Source organism: Micromys minutus (assembly GCF_963924665.1).
Source record: "Micromys minutus genome assembly, chromosome: 12".
NCBI lineage: Eukaryota > Metazoa > Chordata > Mammalia > Rodentia > Muridae > Micromys > Micromys minutus.
The window spans coordinates 47,831,368-47,845,230 of NC_137981.1; the positions used below are offsets into that span (position 1 = coordinate 47,831,368).

General features: G+C 40.6%; 2 protein-coding genes across 5 annotated transcripts in view; one reads left to right on the top strand and one right to left on the bottom strand.

The window, feature by feature from the left end:
• The window catches only part of RB1 (RB transcriptional corepressor 1), a 129,964-nt gene extending 123,688 nt beyond the window's left edge, over nucleotides 1-6,276 (top strand). For both annotated transcript variants that reach the window (XM_080925950.1, XM_080925951.1), the window contains 3 exons: nucleotides 2,603-2,745; nucleotides 3,332-3,381; nucleotides 4,471-6,276. In XM_080925950.1, coding sequence (XP_080782076.1) covers nucleotides 2,603-2,745; nucleotides 3,332-3,381; nucleotides 4,471-4,544 — 267 coding nt within the window. In that variant the 3' untranslated portion in view covers nucleotides 4,545-6,276. The remainder of the gene's footprint in view (nucleotides 1-2,602; nucleotides 2,746-3,331; nucleotides 3,382-4,470) is intronic.
• A 3,845-nt stretch (nucleotides 6,277-10,121) lies between these two features.
• RCBTB2 (RCC1 and BTB domain containing protein 2) overlaps nucleotides 10,122-13,863 on the bottom strand; it is a 35,747-nt gene continuing 32,005 nt past the window's right edge. For all 3 annotated transcript variants that reach the window (XM_080926167.1, XM_080926168.1, XM_080926166.1), the window contains one exon: nucleotides 10,122-11,651. In XM_080926167.1, coding sequence (XP_080782293.1) covers nucleotides 11,511-11,651 — 141 coding nt within the window. In that variant the 3' untranslated portion in view covers nucleotides 10,122-11,510. The remainder of the gene's footprint in view (nucleotides 11,652-13,863) is intronic.

A 13,863-nucleotide genomic window follows, 5' to 3' on the forward strand; every position in this document is an offset into this window, starting at 1 on the left:
AGAACTGTGGTTGAAAATTTCCAGCTTCTAACCATGGCTTGTCTTTCTGATATTCTGACCCCATGCTGTTACTATCTTGGGGCTTATCAGGAGTCTCTATTAGAACAAAAGATGACCCTATCTTACTTATCACTTGGGAAGTTCCAAGGGTTTTAGGAGCAGAAACAGAAGACAAAGGCCACATATCTTTCTATGATACCACATGTATGTATATAATCTCACTTGAATGTTTACAGAAGTTTTGAAACCCAGTAACTTATGGTTTGAGATGACACTCTGAAATGAAGCACCAGAGTGTCAGCAGCATGGCTCGAGCACTGGCCTCCTTCCACACACCGCTCTAACACTCGCTCATGTACTGACTCACCCCCATTCCCTTCTGCTTCCTCTCATGCTAGTCTTTCTCTGACAAAGAAGGAACTGAGGTAGGGCGATGGTGCAGAGGGTAAAGGCACTTGCTGCATAAGCCCAGTGGCCTGAGTTTGATCCCAAGAACCCACATGAAAGGTAGCAGGAGAAAACTGACTCCTACAGTTTGTCCTCTGATGTTGGCATGTGCACCATGGTACACATGTTTACATTGACACGCATCATGCACACATTTATAACAGTAGTAAATGTAATTGTTTTTAAATAATTGGCTTCATAATGAGCCAAGCACAGTGGTTTATATCTGTAATTTCAGGAGACTGAGGTAGGAAGATCAAGAATTTGTGACTACTTGAAAATGAGAAATCAGTTCTCTCTAATGGAGTCTGTCTAAGGATACAAAATACACAGAAGGGCCAGTCCCATGCCCAGCAGTAAATAATTTACACAAAACAAACTTAGTGGCATCGTGGGAGTTCCTTTTTGTCTCATAGGGCTTTCTTTTCTTTGTGTATATATTACAGCTTTTGGTTTTGTGTGTTTAGGGGATTCTTATGTATACAAACCTGTGTCCCTACCTCTATATGTGCACCTTGTGCTTTTTCTTTAGCTCTTTTTCTTCTGTTTATTTGTTTTGTCATATTTTATTTATTATTATTATTATTTAGGTGCCTGTTTTCTAACAAGAGACAGAAAAGGGTATAAATTCTAGTGGGAGAGAAAATGGAAGGAATCTCAGAAGTTGAAGGAGGGGAAACTGTGATCAAAATATATCGAATGAACAACATCTAGTTTCAAAAAGAGAAAAAAATAATTAAAAAGTTTGTGACAAGCCTGGGCTACGTGGTGATTTGTAGGCCAGCATGGGCTATATAGCATAAATGTTTTAGGGGAAAACAAAAGAGAGAAAGAAAAGAGAAACCAAGGAAGAGAGGAGAAAGAAAGAACAGTTGTATACTCACATGAAAGCACACTCTAGTGGTTCTGAACCCTCCTAATATTGCAGCCCTTTACTACAGTTCCTCGTAGTGTGGTGATCCCAACAATAACATTATTTTTATTTAACGTTGTATTGTAATTTTGATACTGTTGTAAATTATAATAAATAATTTTGGAGATAGAGTTTTGCCAAAGGGGTCTTGACCCACAGGTTGAAAACTGCTGCTGTAGCAGTTATTTGAAGTTTTGATGCTAAATGTAAAAGTTCATTTTATACTCAGTGCTGTGACATCTGACTCAAGGTGGGCTGTAGCTGCTGGGCTTCACAAAGGAGCTGTGGGTCATGCAGGTACACCTTAAGCAAGTCAGGTGTCTAACAGGTCATCAAACTTTTCGCTTACTACAGCCTGTAAAACAATGGAGAAGATATCTACACATCCACATATTAATAAGGCCATGACACTTAGCTTCTGTCATGTTGAATATGTACTCTAGATATATTTTCATTCGATGAAGCTGATCCTATCTGATGCACCAATCAGATCATGTTTAACCTCTATCTCAAAGTTTGACTTCACTTGTTGGCTCAAGTAACATGTAATATGCATGCCTGAGACAGTCTTGAAATGGAAGCCAAGAGACAGACTGTTTCCACATGCTTATCTACTGGGTGAGATCAGGTGGTGTGCCTGTTCTGGCATATCTTAACAGGGTCACATGTCTAGTAATATTGCCTGGACTAAAATTGTGAAGTCTTTGAATATTTAAGTAAAAACCCTTATAAATTAGCAACATTTTAACAAATGCCATTATCAGTGATGGTTTATAATATATCAACATCTGACATGTCAACACACCACTCGGGAAGTTAATTAGTTCCTTGTGGCCTTCCCTCTTGCTGTGTAATCCTCTAAATCAAAACTTTTTTTTTAAGTTTTTGTTTTGTTTTAATTTTAGTTCTAGAAATCTGATCCATCTTTACTGCTTCTGTGAAGAAGCCCTGGTTTTATATGTTGAATCCCAGCAAGGACATAAGCTTAGTGCTTGACAGCACTGGGGATACAGAGAACCAGAGCTGCTTGGGAAAGAGGAGGACTCAGGAGGAAGGGTTAATGAAGGCAGAATTGGCGTCGTTATGCTAATTGTTGTTAAATCTGTCGTTTAGTCCAGAAAGGCTGAGAATTAAAATGAAGATATTACTTCTGCCTAACTTTTGGTTTATCTCAAAATTTGTAGCTGCTAACTTCAAACTGTTGCTATTTATGGTTTAAAATAAGAACTCTGTAATTTATAGACATCTGAGAAGTTCCAGAAAATAAACCAGATGGTGTGCAATAGTGACAGAGTGCTCAAAAGAAGTGCTGAGGGTGGCAACCCTCCCAAACCACTGAAGAAGCTGCGCTTCGACATCGAGGGATCCGATGAAGCAGATGGGAGGTAGGAACCATGGAGATGCTCCAGTAGCTAAGCAGGGCACAGAGCCCATGTCAGCACTGCCCTGAGTCCCTCAGACCTTCTGCCAGTTGTGCACCATGAGAACAAGTAAAGAGAAGAGATGTGGCCCATGCCTTTAATCCCAACACTGGGGAGGCCGAGGAGGACAATCTCTGGGAGGTCAAAGCAGACAGAGCTACATAGTGAGACCTTGTCTGGAAACACAAGAGAAAACAACCTACTAAGTATAAAGTGGTACAGTGGAAAGCACCATGCGGAGCTGCCTTCTGTGAAATTCATGATGACTTAGATACTAGAAGTCTAAACATGGACTTACATAGCTATTGATACAAATTTGTTAGTTTTAACATTAAATTAAAAAAATCTTACTCTTGAGAAATACTAAATTGTGCTTTAGAAGAACCACTAAAAATGTATAAGATCATAAATTTGTAACGTCTTTTTTTAGATCACTTAGAAGCTTTTGAAATTAAACCAAAATAATAGCATAAAATGTCGTTGAAAACAACAGTTGCTAGGAGTTGCATGCATGCTTTTAAAATGTGTTTTTTTCTCCCCCAATCTGCAGTAAACATCTCCCAGCAGAGTCCAAATTCCAACAGAAACTGGCCGAAATGAGTAAGTTCTCACTCTCTCACTTTGCCAACAGGGAAGAAGTAGTTGATTTCACTGAAGAAAGCCTTCTTACTCTGAAAGAAACCATGTTATTCTTTCAAGTAGCAGAGTTATTTATGCATTTAAAAAGTAGTTCACACAGTTGTATCCAGTTTACCTCACACATTGGTAGACTGTGTGTTCTACAAAGCACACTTTGAATAGTCTTAAGGCTGTTGATCTGTACTTTAAAATGTTATTTTTTGAAGTTTCATACATGTATACAATATAATTTGATGATGCCCTCCCCGCACTGCCCACCTTCCCACTTCTCCCAGGCTCGTCCCCTAAATTTCATTCCCACCTTTGTGTCCTCTTCCTTTTCCATAGGGCCACCCACAGAGCACGCCCAAGGGGCTTGCTAAACTGCCTTAGTCTCCAGGCTTCCAGACATTTTCAAAAGAGGTTTTCATGACTGGAAATCAGATTCTCGGAAATTAGGATCAGGTCTATCAGTGTGACAGCAATTTGGAATAGTGGGGTGAGGGGTTGGGACTGAGATCCTCAGCACTGCAACAGACAGAGACTGTATATATACAATAAATCAATAAAATGAATGTTATTTTTGGCATATTATGACAGATTACATTTTACCCTAAACTATTGTGAAAGTATAAAAACTTAGGCAGATGGGAGGCAGCATGATTTGCTAAGTGCTCAGGTGCTGAGGTTGTCTTAGGCACGGCTGTGGTAGTAGGTGCAGCTGCTGCAGGGTCCAATTACAGGCAGAGAAAGAGCCTTAGAAAAGGCAGAAGTATTTAGGACATGCATGCTAGCTGCCATAGGAAGCACACAGCAGAACTGGACTTCTTCTGACCACCTTCTAAAGCCCCTTTTCCCTTAAGTGTGTTGTTTGAACCAAAATTAAATATGTTAACCACTTAAAATACTAGTTCTATGAATTAATGCACTTCTATTTTATCTTTTAAAGTTTTGTGTGCTCTCCCCACCCCATCCCACAAGACCAAAAAACTAAGCAGGTCATGATAGGTAGCCCCTGGCCCACTTACCCAGCATCCCCAGCGCTATTAATATTCCTTGTTGCTCTTCCAGCTTCTACTCGAACACGAATGCAAAAGCAGAGGATGAACGATAGCATGGACATCTCAAACAAGGAGGGAAAGTGATGACCTCAGGACCTGGACACAGTGGGCCCTGGGGACACCTGACTCATGTCTCATAGATGTGACGAGTTCCCAGGTTCTGCTCATGTTATAGATATAAAATGTGCAGGACAAGCTGAATATTTGTGTGGGTGATTCGTAAGCCACTTCAATGTTGTAATCAATGGTATAGAATTGATAGTACACAGGATTGAGAATCTTGTGCAGATCATGCCATTTAAAATATGAAAGCAGATTGTTTGCATTTCCAACATGAGCCTGCTGCCCTCAGAAGTGAGGCTGCCTCTGGAGGGGGTCCTAACAACTCCCTTACATCTGGCTGACTACTTTGCCTTTCCTTGTGGCACATGTGTGATGTTTGCTCTTGGTTTTTTTAATTTATATGTATTTTTTTAATTTAACATGAATACCCTTAAAAAATGTGTCTTGTCTTCCAAATGCAAGTTAATTGACTGTCCACATTCAACCAAATTATCTGGAATCTTCTACTGAAACAGATTGCTACAAACTGGGGAAAGTACTAATTTCTACACATTGGACTTATTTTACTATTAGAATCTAATGTGCCCTGTTTGTTTCACACATTTTACCTTTGAAATAGAAGCAAAAAAAGTATAAACATATGATACTGTCTTACTACTGACGCAGATTCCATACCTCAGACCTTCTAAGAACCCATTCTTTTGTTCATCCAACTCATACTTTAAACTGAAGACTATTGATAATACTACAGGTGTTTTTCTTTTAATTATTCAGATCACTGAATTTGTAAGTACCCATATAGTACTTGAAAGTCAAGTTTGGCCACAACTGTGCTTCAGAGGACCCTAATACAGTACAACCCAAGTGCACTTTCTAATGTTTCTGGGTCCTGAAGAATCAAGATACAAATTAATTGTGTTCTACAAGCAGACTGTTAACTGTAGGAGCCTTTGTTTTGGTTTGTTTTTTTTTTTTTTTTTTTTTTCCTCATAGAAGTGTCTAATTACATCTCAACAGTTTACTCTGCTCTTCTACATCTGGGATGTTTGTGTTCTCTCTGGAATAGTACATGTCTTCCAGGGTCTTTTGAACTGGCAAGTATCTATTTTTTTTAAGCCTATCTGGTTTAATGACACTGGCTTCTTCAAAGCCACACCATTTCTAGTCCAGCTGTGCAGAAGCTTCAGACTAAAATAACTGCATTGAAAAAAGAGGCACTCCCTTCACCCTCCACCGAAAGGTGTGTTTAAATTATCTTGTGGGATTAACTTATTTAGAGATGGTATAATTTAAAATAGGTGATATTTAAGGTAGCATCAGCTAGCATTTAAGAAAATCACTTTTTCTAAACTCCATATTTTTGGAAAAGAAATCCGGTCTTGTTAGAAAACAAATTTCTATTTTGTCCTCAATTTAGTTTCAGTTTTACTAGATTGATAGTTATCACGATAACAAAAGCAAGAGACAGCTTCCCCCATTTCTTCATTAAGTTTTGCATGATCATCACACACTTTAGTTAGGTTTTAGGTCAAGGGCTTACCATACTTCTAGGTCTTTTGCTAATAGGTTCAATTTACAGTTAGTGACAGAATCATAGGAATTTTCAGAGATCCTGTATTGAGATTTCTTAAAACTGCAGACCCTGCACTATTGGTTTTGTTTTTGTACCGGTTAAAACTATACATTCAGATTGCTATGTTCCTATTTTCTATAATAGTTTGTCTATTTTAAAATAAACTAGTTGTTAAGAGCCTTTCTGGTGTGATGTGGTCTCTGAGTTTAGTGTTTTCTGTATCCGAGCTTCGTCTTCACATCTTATTCATTCTGATGACCCTCAGATTTATAGAAATGTGCTTTTAGTGCATATATTGTATGTATTATATATTAATATATATTAATTATGTTCTCTTTTGCCTTTTTTATGAAGTAAATTTGTTTAAAACGTTGTGTGCTTTGTGAAACCCTGTCAGAAACAGGAAAAAAGAGTCACTGAAAACTTAAAAGCAACTCGTACAGTAGGGAACAAGAAAGGCTGCGGTGAGGCAGAAGGTGGACTTACCCAGGCCTTCCCACATTTGTTGACAGACAGCGAATCTAAGCAAACATGAGAATGAGTGACAGGAGGCCCATGTACAGCAGTGAGCTGTGCTGTGAGCACTTGTTGGCTTCAGACATGGATGGAGCTTCAGAGATGTCTGTGGGGTCTCCAATAGACAGGAATACAAAAACAGAAAATCACACAGGATCACAAAAGTCTGATTGTGGTGCAAACATTTGTAATGGCAGCTCTCAGCAGCTGAGACCGGAGGGTTTGTGTGGGAAGCCAGCTTGGGTTACACAGAAGATGTAAAAAATATGTTTTAAAGAGGTGAAGAAGAGATAGAGTTGGCAGACCAGGGAAAAACGTTTGCAAAAGATTCATCCGAGAAAGGACTGTTACCTAAAATACACAAAGAAGTCTTAAAGTTCAACAAAATGACAAGTTAATTTAAAAACGAGCCAAAGATCCAGCTAGATCACCAAAGAGGTGGCAGGTGTCAAATAAGTGCATGCAGTGACAGTCCACATCATACATGTCCCAGGGGTGCACAGGAAGTCAGCAGCACTACACACTGGCTGCAATGGCCAGGATTTGGACTGCCAACACTACCAAAGGCTGGTGACAACAGAACTCTCCTTCATTGCTAGTGGGAAGACTTCTCAGTAGTGTCTTAGGAAACTAAATACAACCTTACCCTCAGACCACATAATCACACGCTTTGTGGTTTATTTACTAAAAGGAACTGAGAATATGTCTGCACAAAACTCGTACATTCATTTGACCATTTCCTCACATTGCCAAAGCCTGGAAGCAATCAGGATGCCTTTAAATAGGTGAGTGGATAAACTTGTATGTCCAGACAGTAGAGCTATTATTCAGCACGGAAAAGAAGCTATTAAGCCATGGAAAGAGAATAGAGCAATCTTTAGCATCTGTCACTACATAAAAGGAGCTAGTGTGAAGAATCTGCATGCCGAGATTTCAGTGACATTTTGGAATGGGTAAAACTGAAGACGGAAAAAGAACAGTGAGGGGATGGAGCCAGAAGGACTTGTTGCTCTTGTGGGGGACCTGGGGTAGATTCGATTCCCTGTATCCATATGGTTTACAACCATTGAGAACTCCAGTTCCAGGGACTCCAGCTCTATTTTCTGCCCTCTGCAGGTAATAGACACATATGTGTTACACATACAGTTATGCAGGAAAGATATTTCTACACATAAGTTTTAAAAAGAGCAGTAGCTGCTGAGGGTTGAGGAGGGAGGAGAACGGGTAGACAGACCACAGCTCTTCCATGTGGTACTGGAACAGTGGAGATGAGCCAGTGTATGTGTCCAAACCCACAGAAGGTACAGTACCAAAAGGGAATCTTACAAACTGGCCCTCATAGGATAAGGTTGGGTGAAGGTTTTTATCAAGTGGAAGAAATGTACTACTCTGTAGGAGATGCTGAATGTGTTGGTGAGGTAGGGGACAGGGAAGTATACCATCTCAGTTTTTAGGTAAAATTAGAAAACTCTGCAAAAATTTTATGGCTTTAAAACAAATAACACTCCTGGTTTTAACCCGACACAAGCTTGAGTTACTTCAGAAGAGGGATTTGAAACCTAGAAAACACCTGAGATTGTCCTATAGAGTAGTCCGTCAGACGTTTTTCTTAATCACTGGTTTGGGAGAGCACAGGCCATCTGTGTGTGTGTGATGCCACCCATGGGCAGGTAGTCTTGGGTTGTCTAAGAAAGCAGGCTCTGCAAGCCATGGGGAGAAAGACAGCAAGCAGCACCCCTCCATAGCCTCTACTTCAGATCCTTCCTTCCCTGAGTGTTAAGCTGGAATAAACCTTTCCTTCCCAAGTTTGTTTTGGTCAAGGCACCATGGCAATAGTAACTGTGATGATAGTTAGTTGTCAAATTGACTATATCTAGAATGAACTACAAGACGGAAAAGGCAAGATTTTCTGTTTGGTTTGAAGTAGGTGAGTACACTTGTAGTCCATACTTTCAAGTTAGGGGGACCAGGATCTTAAGACTGAAGGACATAGGCCTTTAATTTACATCTTGAGTTAGAAAGACATACCTTTAATTCAGATCTTGATGTAGGAAGATGTACCTTTAAATATGGGCCATACCTTCTGCTGGAAGTCTATGTAAGGACTTAGAAGGAAGCTGCCACTCTTTGCCTGCTTGCCCTTGTCTTGCTAGCACAGCCATCCTTCCACTGGCATTAAAGCCTACTTCTTCAGGACTCAGCTTATACAAAAGGCCGGCTGAGACATCCAGCCATGTGGGACTGAGCAGCTACTGGATTCTTGGACTTTCCATTCACAGCTGATCATTGTTGGTCTGGCTAGACTGCAGCTCATAAGTTATTCCAATAAATCCCCTATCTATCTACCTATTATAACTTTAATTTTTTCTAAACCTATTTTCAATGAAGGTCCTTAAACACTTTAACCTCTCTTGTAGCCTACCACCCATCAGAGGTAGTGGGAGAAAGTGGGCCTGTTTAGAAAGGTTCTTTGGAGCAACTCCCATCTGTGTTGTCTGGAAACCAACAGTTCAGGTCACAGGTCAGCAGTGGCAGCTCAATCCACTCGCAGATCCTTCACAGATACACCAGCAGTCTAGTTTGATAGTCAGGATAGCAAATCAGAGTCAGCAGCTGTGTAGACCTAGCAGAGACAGCCAGGTCTCAGCTTCCACATGAGTCAGTAGCAGGAGGGATAGGCAGAGACCAGGAGTTGTTCTTGGTTGTGCCTCTCTTGGAGTCAAAGATCAGTGAAGACCAGAGACAAACAAACATTGCACATCGAGCTCTATACGGCAGCTAGGCTCGGCTTCCTCCACTGCCCGTGAAGTCATTTTTATAGTCCCTCCAAACATCATGTCTTGCTAAGCACATGTGTCTGTCTCAGCTGACATCACTCTGCCAATCAGCCGAAGTCTGAGGAAGTGGCCGAAAAAGCTGCAGCACACCACCAAACGTTTTTTGGTGTGTTCATCTCTATGGAGTCCTGACAAATGGAGCTCAACTACGAAATGTAAGGCGGACCAATACATGCGTGTACTCACATGTCCGTTCACATGTTTACTTTAGCAGAACATCCTTTCTCCTGTGTCTGCTTCAGCTAAATGATCCTTTATGTGATGGCCCTAGCAGAACACCATGTAGTTGACTTTTTAAAGATTTTTTAAGTCTCCACTTAAGTCTATTTGTCTGTCTGTCCATCAATCCATCCATACATATGGGGGGAGGGGTTGAGAGAGAGAGATTCATTCCATAAGTTCTGTGATTGTGGAGAACTCGAATACAGTAATCTTACCAATAAACACCAAGGCAATAAAATGAATAACTGGCTTTCAAAAAATAAGAACCACTTACAGGGCCAACTTTGCTGTAAGACATATAAATATTGGCTTCTATAAAGTACAGACCATAAAAGGAATTTTTATCCATCTATGAGACAAAAGTTTGATACATTGATTTTGTTATTCAACAATCTAAGAAGGCAGTTTGTTCTATCAAGTTCTTTATTATCAAATAATTATACATGAGAATAAGGTTTCTATTTCTAAAAAGAGTTTCTTTACATAATATCATATAGTGAGACACGTAGGGGAATCCAATGCTGCATCTTGTTTGGTTAGCTTCTCTTTTGCAACAGAGTGGCTTGTTTTGGTCTAAAAACTCAGACTTTCTCCATCACAGTGCTCCCATAAACTGTGGTTGTTCCTTTCTGTATGGTATTTAAGAAACCTATTCTATAGTGACATAAAAGTTAGTTATAAGAAAAACATAATCTTAATATAAAGAAAAGCAAAAGGCTTTATGCAAATACATAAGGCATAGGATTCCAGAAGTAACATTCAAAGTTAATGTTTCATTTTCAACGATGCCAGTATGAGAAGTTAATGAGGAAAGTAGGAAATTAAAAGTAGCCCTTGGGCCTTTGACAATTTAGTTGCTAAGGCATTTTATGAATGCTGATAATGCTCTAAATTAGCTACTATTTCTCAGAATTACAAACTAAAAGAATATGAAATCAGTAATTACAGACTTCTAATTTTGATTATTCTTTTCCCAACCTTCTAGCTGTTCTCAGTGCACCCTTAAGACGGTCAGCGAATTAACTGAGTACCTTTCATATATAGGGCACTGTGTCAGAGGCTAAAGATGTGGGCATAACAGCACTTCATGTATAACTATGTATCAGCCAGATGAATATTAGATCATTTTTCCAGATTAGCAAACTATCAATGCCTCAAAGATATCCACCATAGGTAACTCAAAGGAAGAAATGGTAACTATAATTTTCATTTTTAGGTGATTCCTTTTTATTTTCATATATCTTCATTATATTCTTTCTCTACTTCCACCTCTTCCAGAACCTCCCAACTTTCCTAAAGTGACAACCAGCCAACCAAAATGACAACAAAACAAACCCACAGAAATCATGGAGCCAAGGGATCTGTTAGCCTGTGACTCTTAAGTATGGTGCCTGCCCTGAAAGAGCAGGACACACATGTATGAAATCAGAGACTCACAGCATGTACCAGACCTGTATAAGCTCATACCAGACAGCTCCTTGGTCAGAGAAGGGAGATGAACACAGTCCCCACCCACCCACCTGTAAAGCTATTTGCCGTTGACACCTGCTGAGAGAGGGACTTCCCCAGCAGAGTGCCACTGGTCCACTTTGATTTGTGTGGTGTGTCTATCCAGTTGGAGTGCTCAGTGCTGCTACTGTAAACCTTGGGTTAGGCAGATGGAGAGAACTGACTGAAGACAAGAACCTGGCCAGATGCAGCTCTCATCAATACTGTTAATTACAGAGAAGTTGTTGTTTGTCAATGGCTTTTTTTTTGGCAATTATTATTTATTTACTTATTTATTTATCTTTGAGGGGTGAAATGGGAAGGCCTAAGTGTTCTTTTCCACATTTGGAATCAGTTTTTGAAGGCGCCCACTCTGCTGGCTTTGCTGATGAAGTTCTTCAGAAGGTCGTGGTCCATTTCTGCAAAGCCTGACGTTTGTGTTACTACAGTCAGATGGTTGATGCAAAACCTGAAGCAGAACTCTTCCAAGTCCTAGAACAACAACAACGACAACAACAGCTTGATGAACTTGTATTCCTAATGCAACCCAACAAAGGATTGATGGCCAGTAAGTAGGAGGGGTGTTTGCAGTGGGACAAACAGCTACAGCAACTGTTAACTACAATTAGTAATGTTTCTGAGAGTGTGTGCGGATGACACGTATCCAGTGCAGCCGGGGTGAATGCCTCCTTACAAAGGAGGAGCCTAAGCATAGGCATCCTTCACCCTTTTCCAGCCATTTTTTTCCTTCCCTTTCAATAGTTCAAAGCACTGTGTTCCCCTGTGTTTTTAAGTATAGACAAAAGAGGAGAGACCAAGACAATTGCTGGTGCCAAGAAGCCTGGTTCATTAACATCCTTATTTTTGTCCGTGGGACAATGTGTGGGATGCGTGGATTTCCATCACATACACCTTCAATAATCTTAACTGGGAGTAACTAAGCAATAGGCTGTGCTTAGTACAGGTGAGGCTCTGGGTTCAGTCTCCAGAGCCAAAATAATTTTTATAGAGTTACATATGTATCAATACAAATACATAGACTTATATAAAATTAGTGCTGAGGGAAGAGCTTAAATCCTCTGGCAGATGAGGCTTTCTAAGGAAGTGTTCTACACCCAGGTATGATCTGACTTAACACCTGTTCATATTCAAAGTTTACGGTTCTGTCTCTGTGCTTTTGAAGCTATTTTATAAAACACAAAGAAGTTCCCAAGAAATTATCTAATGTCCATTGCCCATTATAGTGTTTTCTCTAAATACATGTAAACTCTAGCAAATGAAGATGAGTGTAGACAATAAACGGCCATGCCAACGTGCACACAAACCCATAGGACATTACCCTTGTGAGAGAGAACCAGCTACACAAGGAAAATGTAACCATCCCATCCCACAACAGACTGGCAGGCTGCTGGAGTCCCAGCGCTGGTGGGCATTTCTGTCCCACATGTCTCTTGAAGACAAAATGGAATAGTCGTGTCCCTACAGGACAAGAAGAATGTGCTGTCTGGATAGATACCCTGAGAGCCACCCCATGGCACACTGGACGGCCCCCTTAGGCGGAACTCTACAAATCGATGGAGGGATGCCTGCCCTCAGCAGAGCTGATGCTATGGAGGTAGGCAGCTGAGCACGTATGTCAGTGTCTTAGCGATCCAGACAGTCAGGATAATTGCTAATTACCAGAAAACCAAAATGTCCCTAAGAATCTAACACTTGGGTCTATCTTCCTTTGGTTTTTGGATTGGGAATTTCCCTTAATTATTCTAAAAATGGGATTCAGAAAGTCTCCTTGGGATTAAATAAATTGACATAGGTCGATGAGAGAATTCTGTTTATTTTTATTAGTTTTCAAACATGTTCTCTACTTAAATGCTATTTTATACAGCCACATTTGATGAGAGTTCTGCCAGGCAAATACAGACAGCACGGTTCCCTGTTAATGCTTCTGGAACATGACTCATACTTTGCCCAATACTTCCTCTTACTCAGTCTAAGCCAACAAAAGGGACTTCCTGCTTTACTCAGAAGAGCCTCCATAAAGCCCTTCCCCTCACTTCTGCCTCTTGCTACAAACTGGTGGACATTCCTCTTTGAGTATCCTAGTGAATGGGCCCTAATTGATAGTAGGCCTACCATTAGGCCACACTGCCCTGCCTGTTTGAGAACCTGCTTGAGCAACTGTCCCTATCAGCTTGTTTTTCAGGCTGTTCTCCCTTTTACACAAACATGCACTGACTTATCTCAACTGGCTCTTCACTGTTTCCCATTAAAGCTGTAAGTGGACTGACCGGGAAGCGCTGTCTCTGCCCCTCCCAGTGGCCAGTTCCTCTGTTTCCATTCTCAGGCCTTCCCAGGGCTGCACTGTAGCAGAGCCGTTCTCACACCTCAGACCAGACCCTGCAACGTGACTCACTGTGGCTTCAGCTCATTCAAGGGTATTTATCACCTCCTGAAGCACCTGTCCTGACTTGTGTATTTCTAATAGTATAATCCTATATTAGAAACTTCACTTTTCACTCAACATTCAATTGTGGAATGTCTTCACCGTGGTCCTTCTGTAGAGTCTTTGCCAGAGTCTCCCTTACTGGAATCTTCACTTCTCCCTGCGCTCAGGACACTTGCCTCTGCACTGCAGACTGGTCACTGGATGGCTTTTCTGGACGCTTCATAGATCCTTTAGACCAGATTCCTAGCCACCCTATCC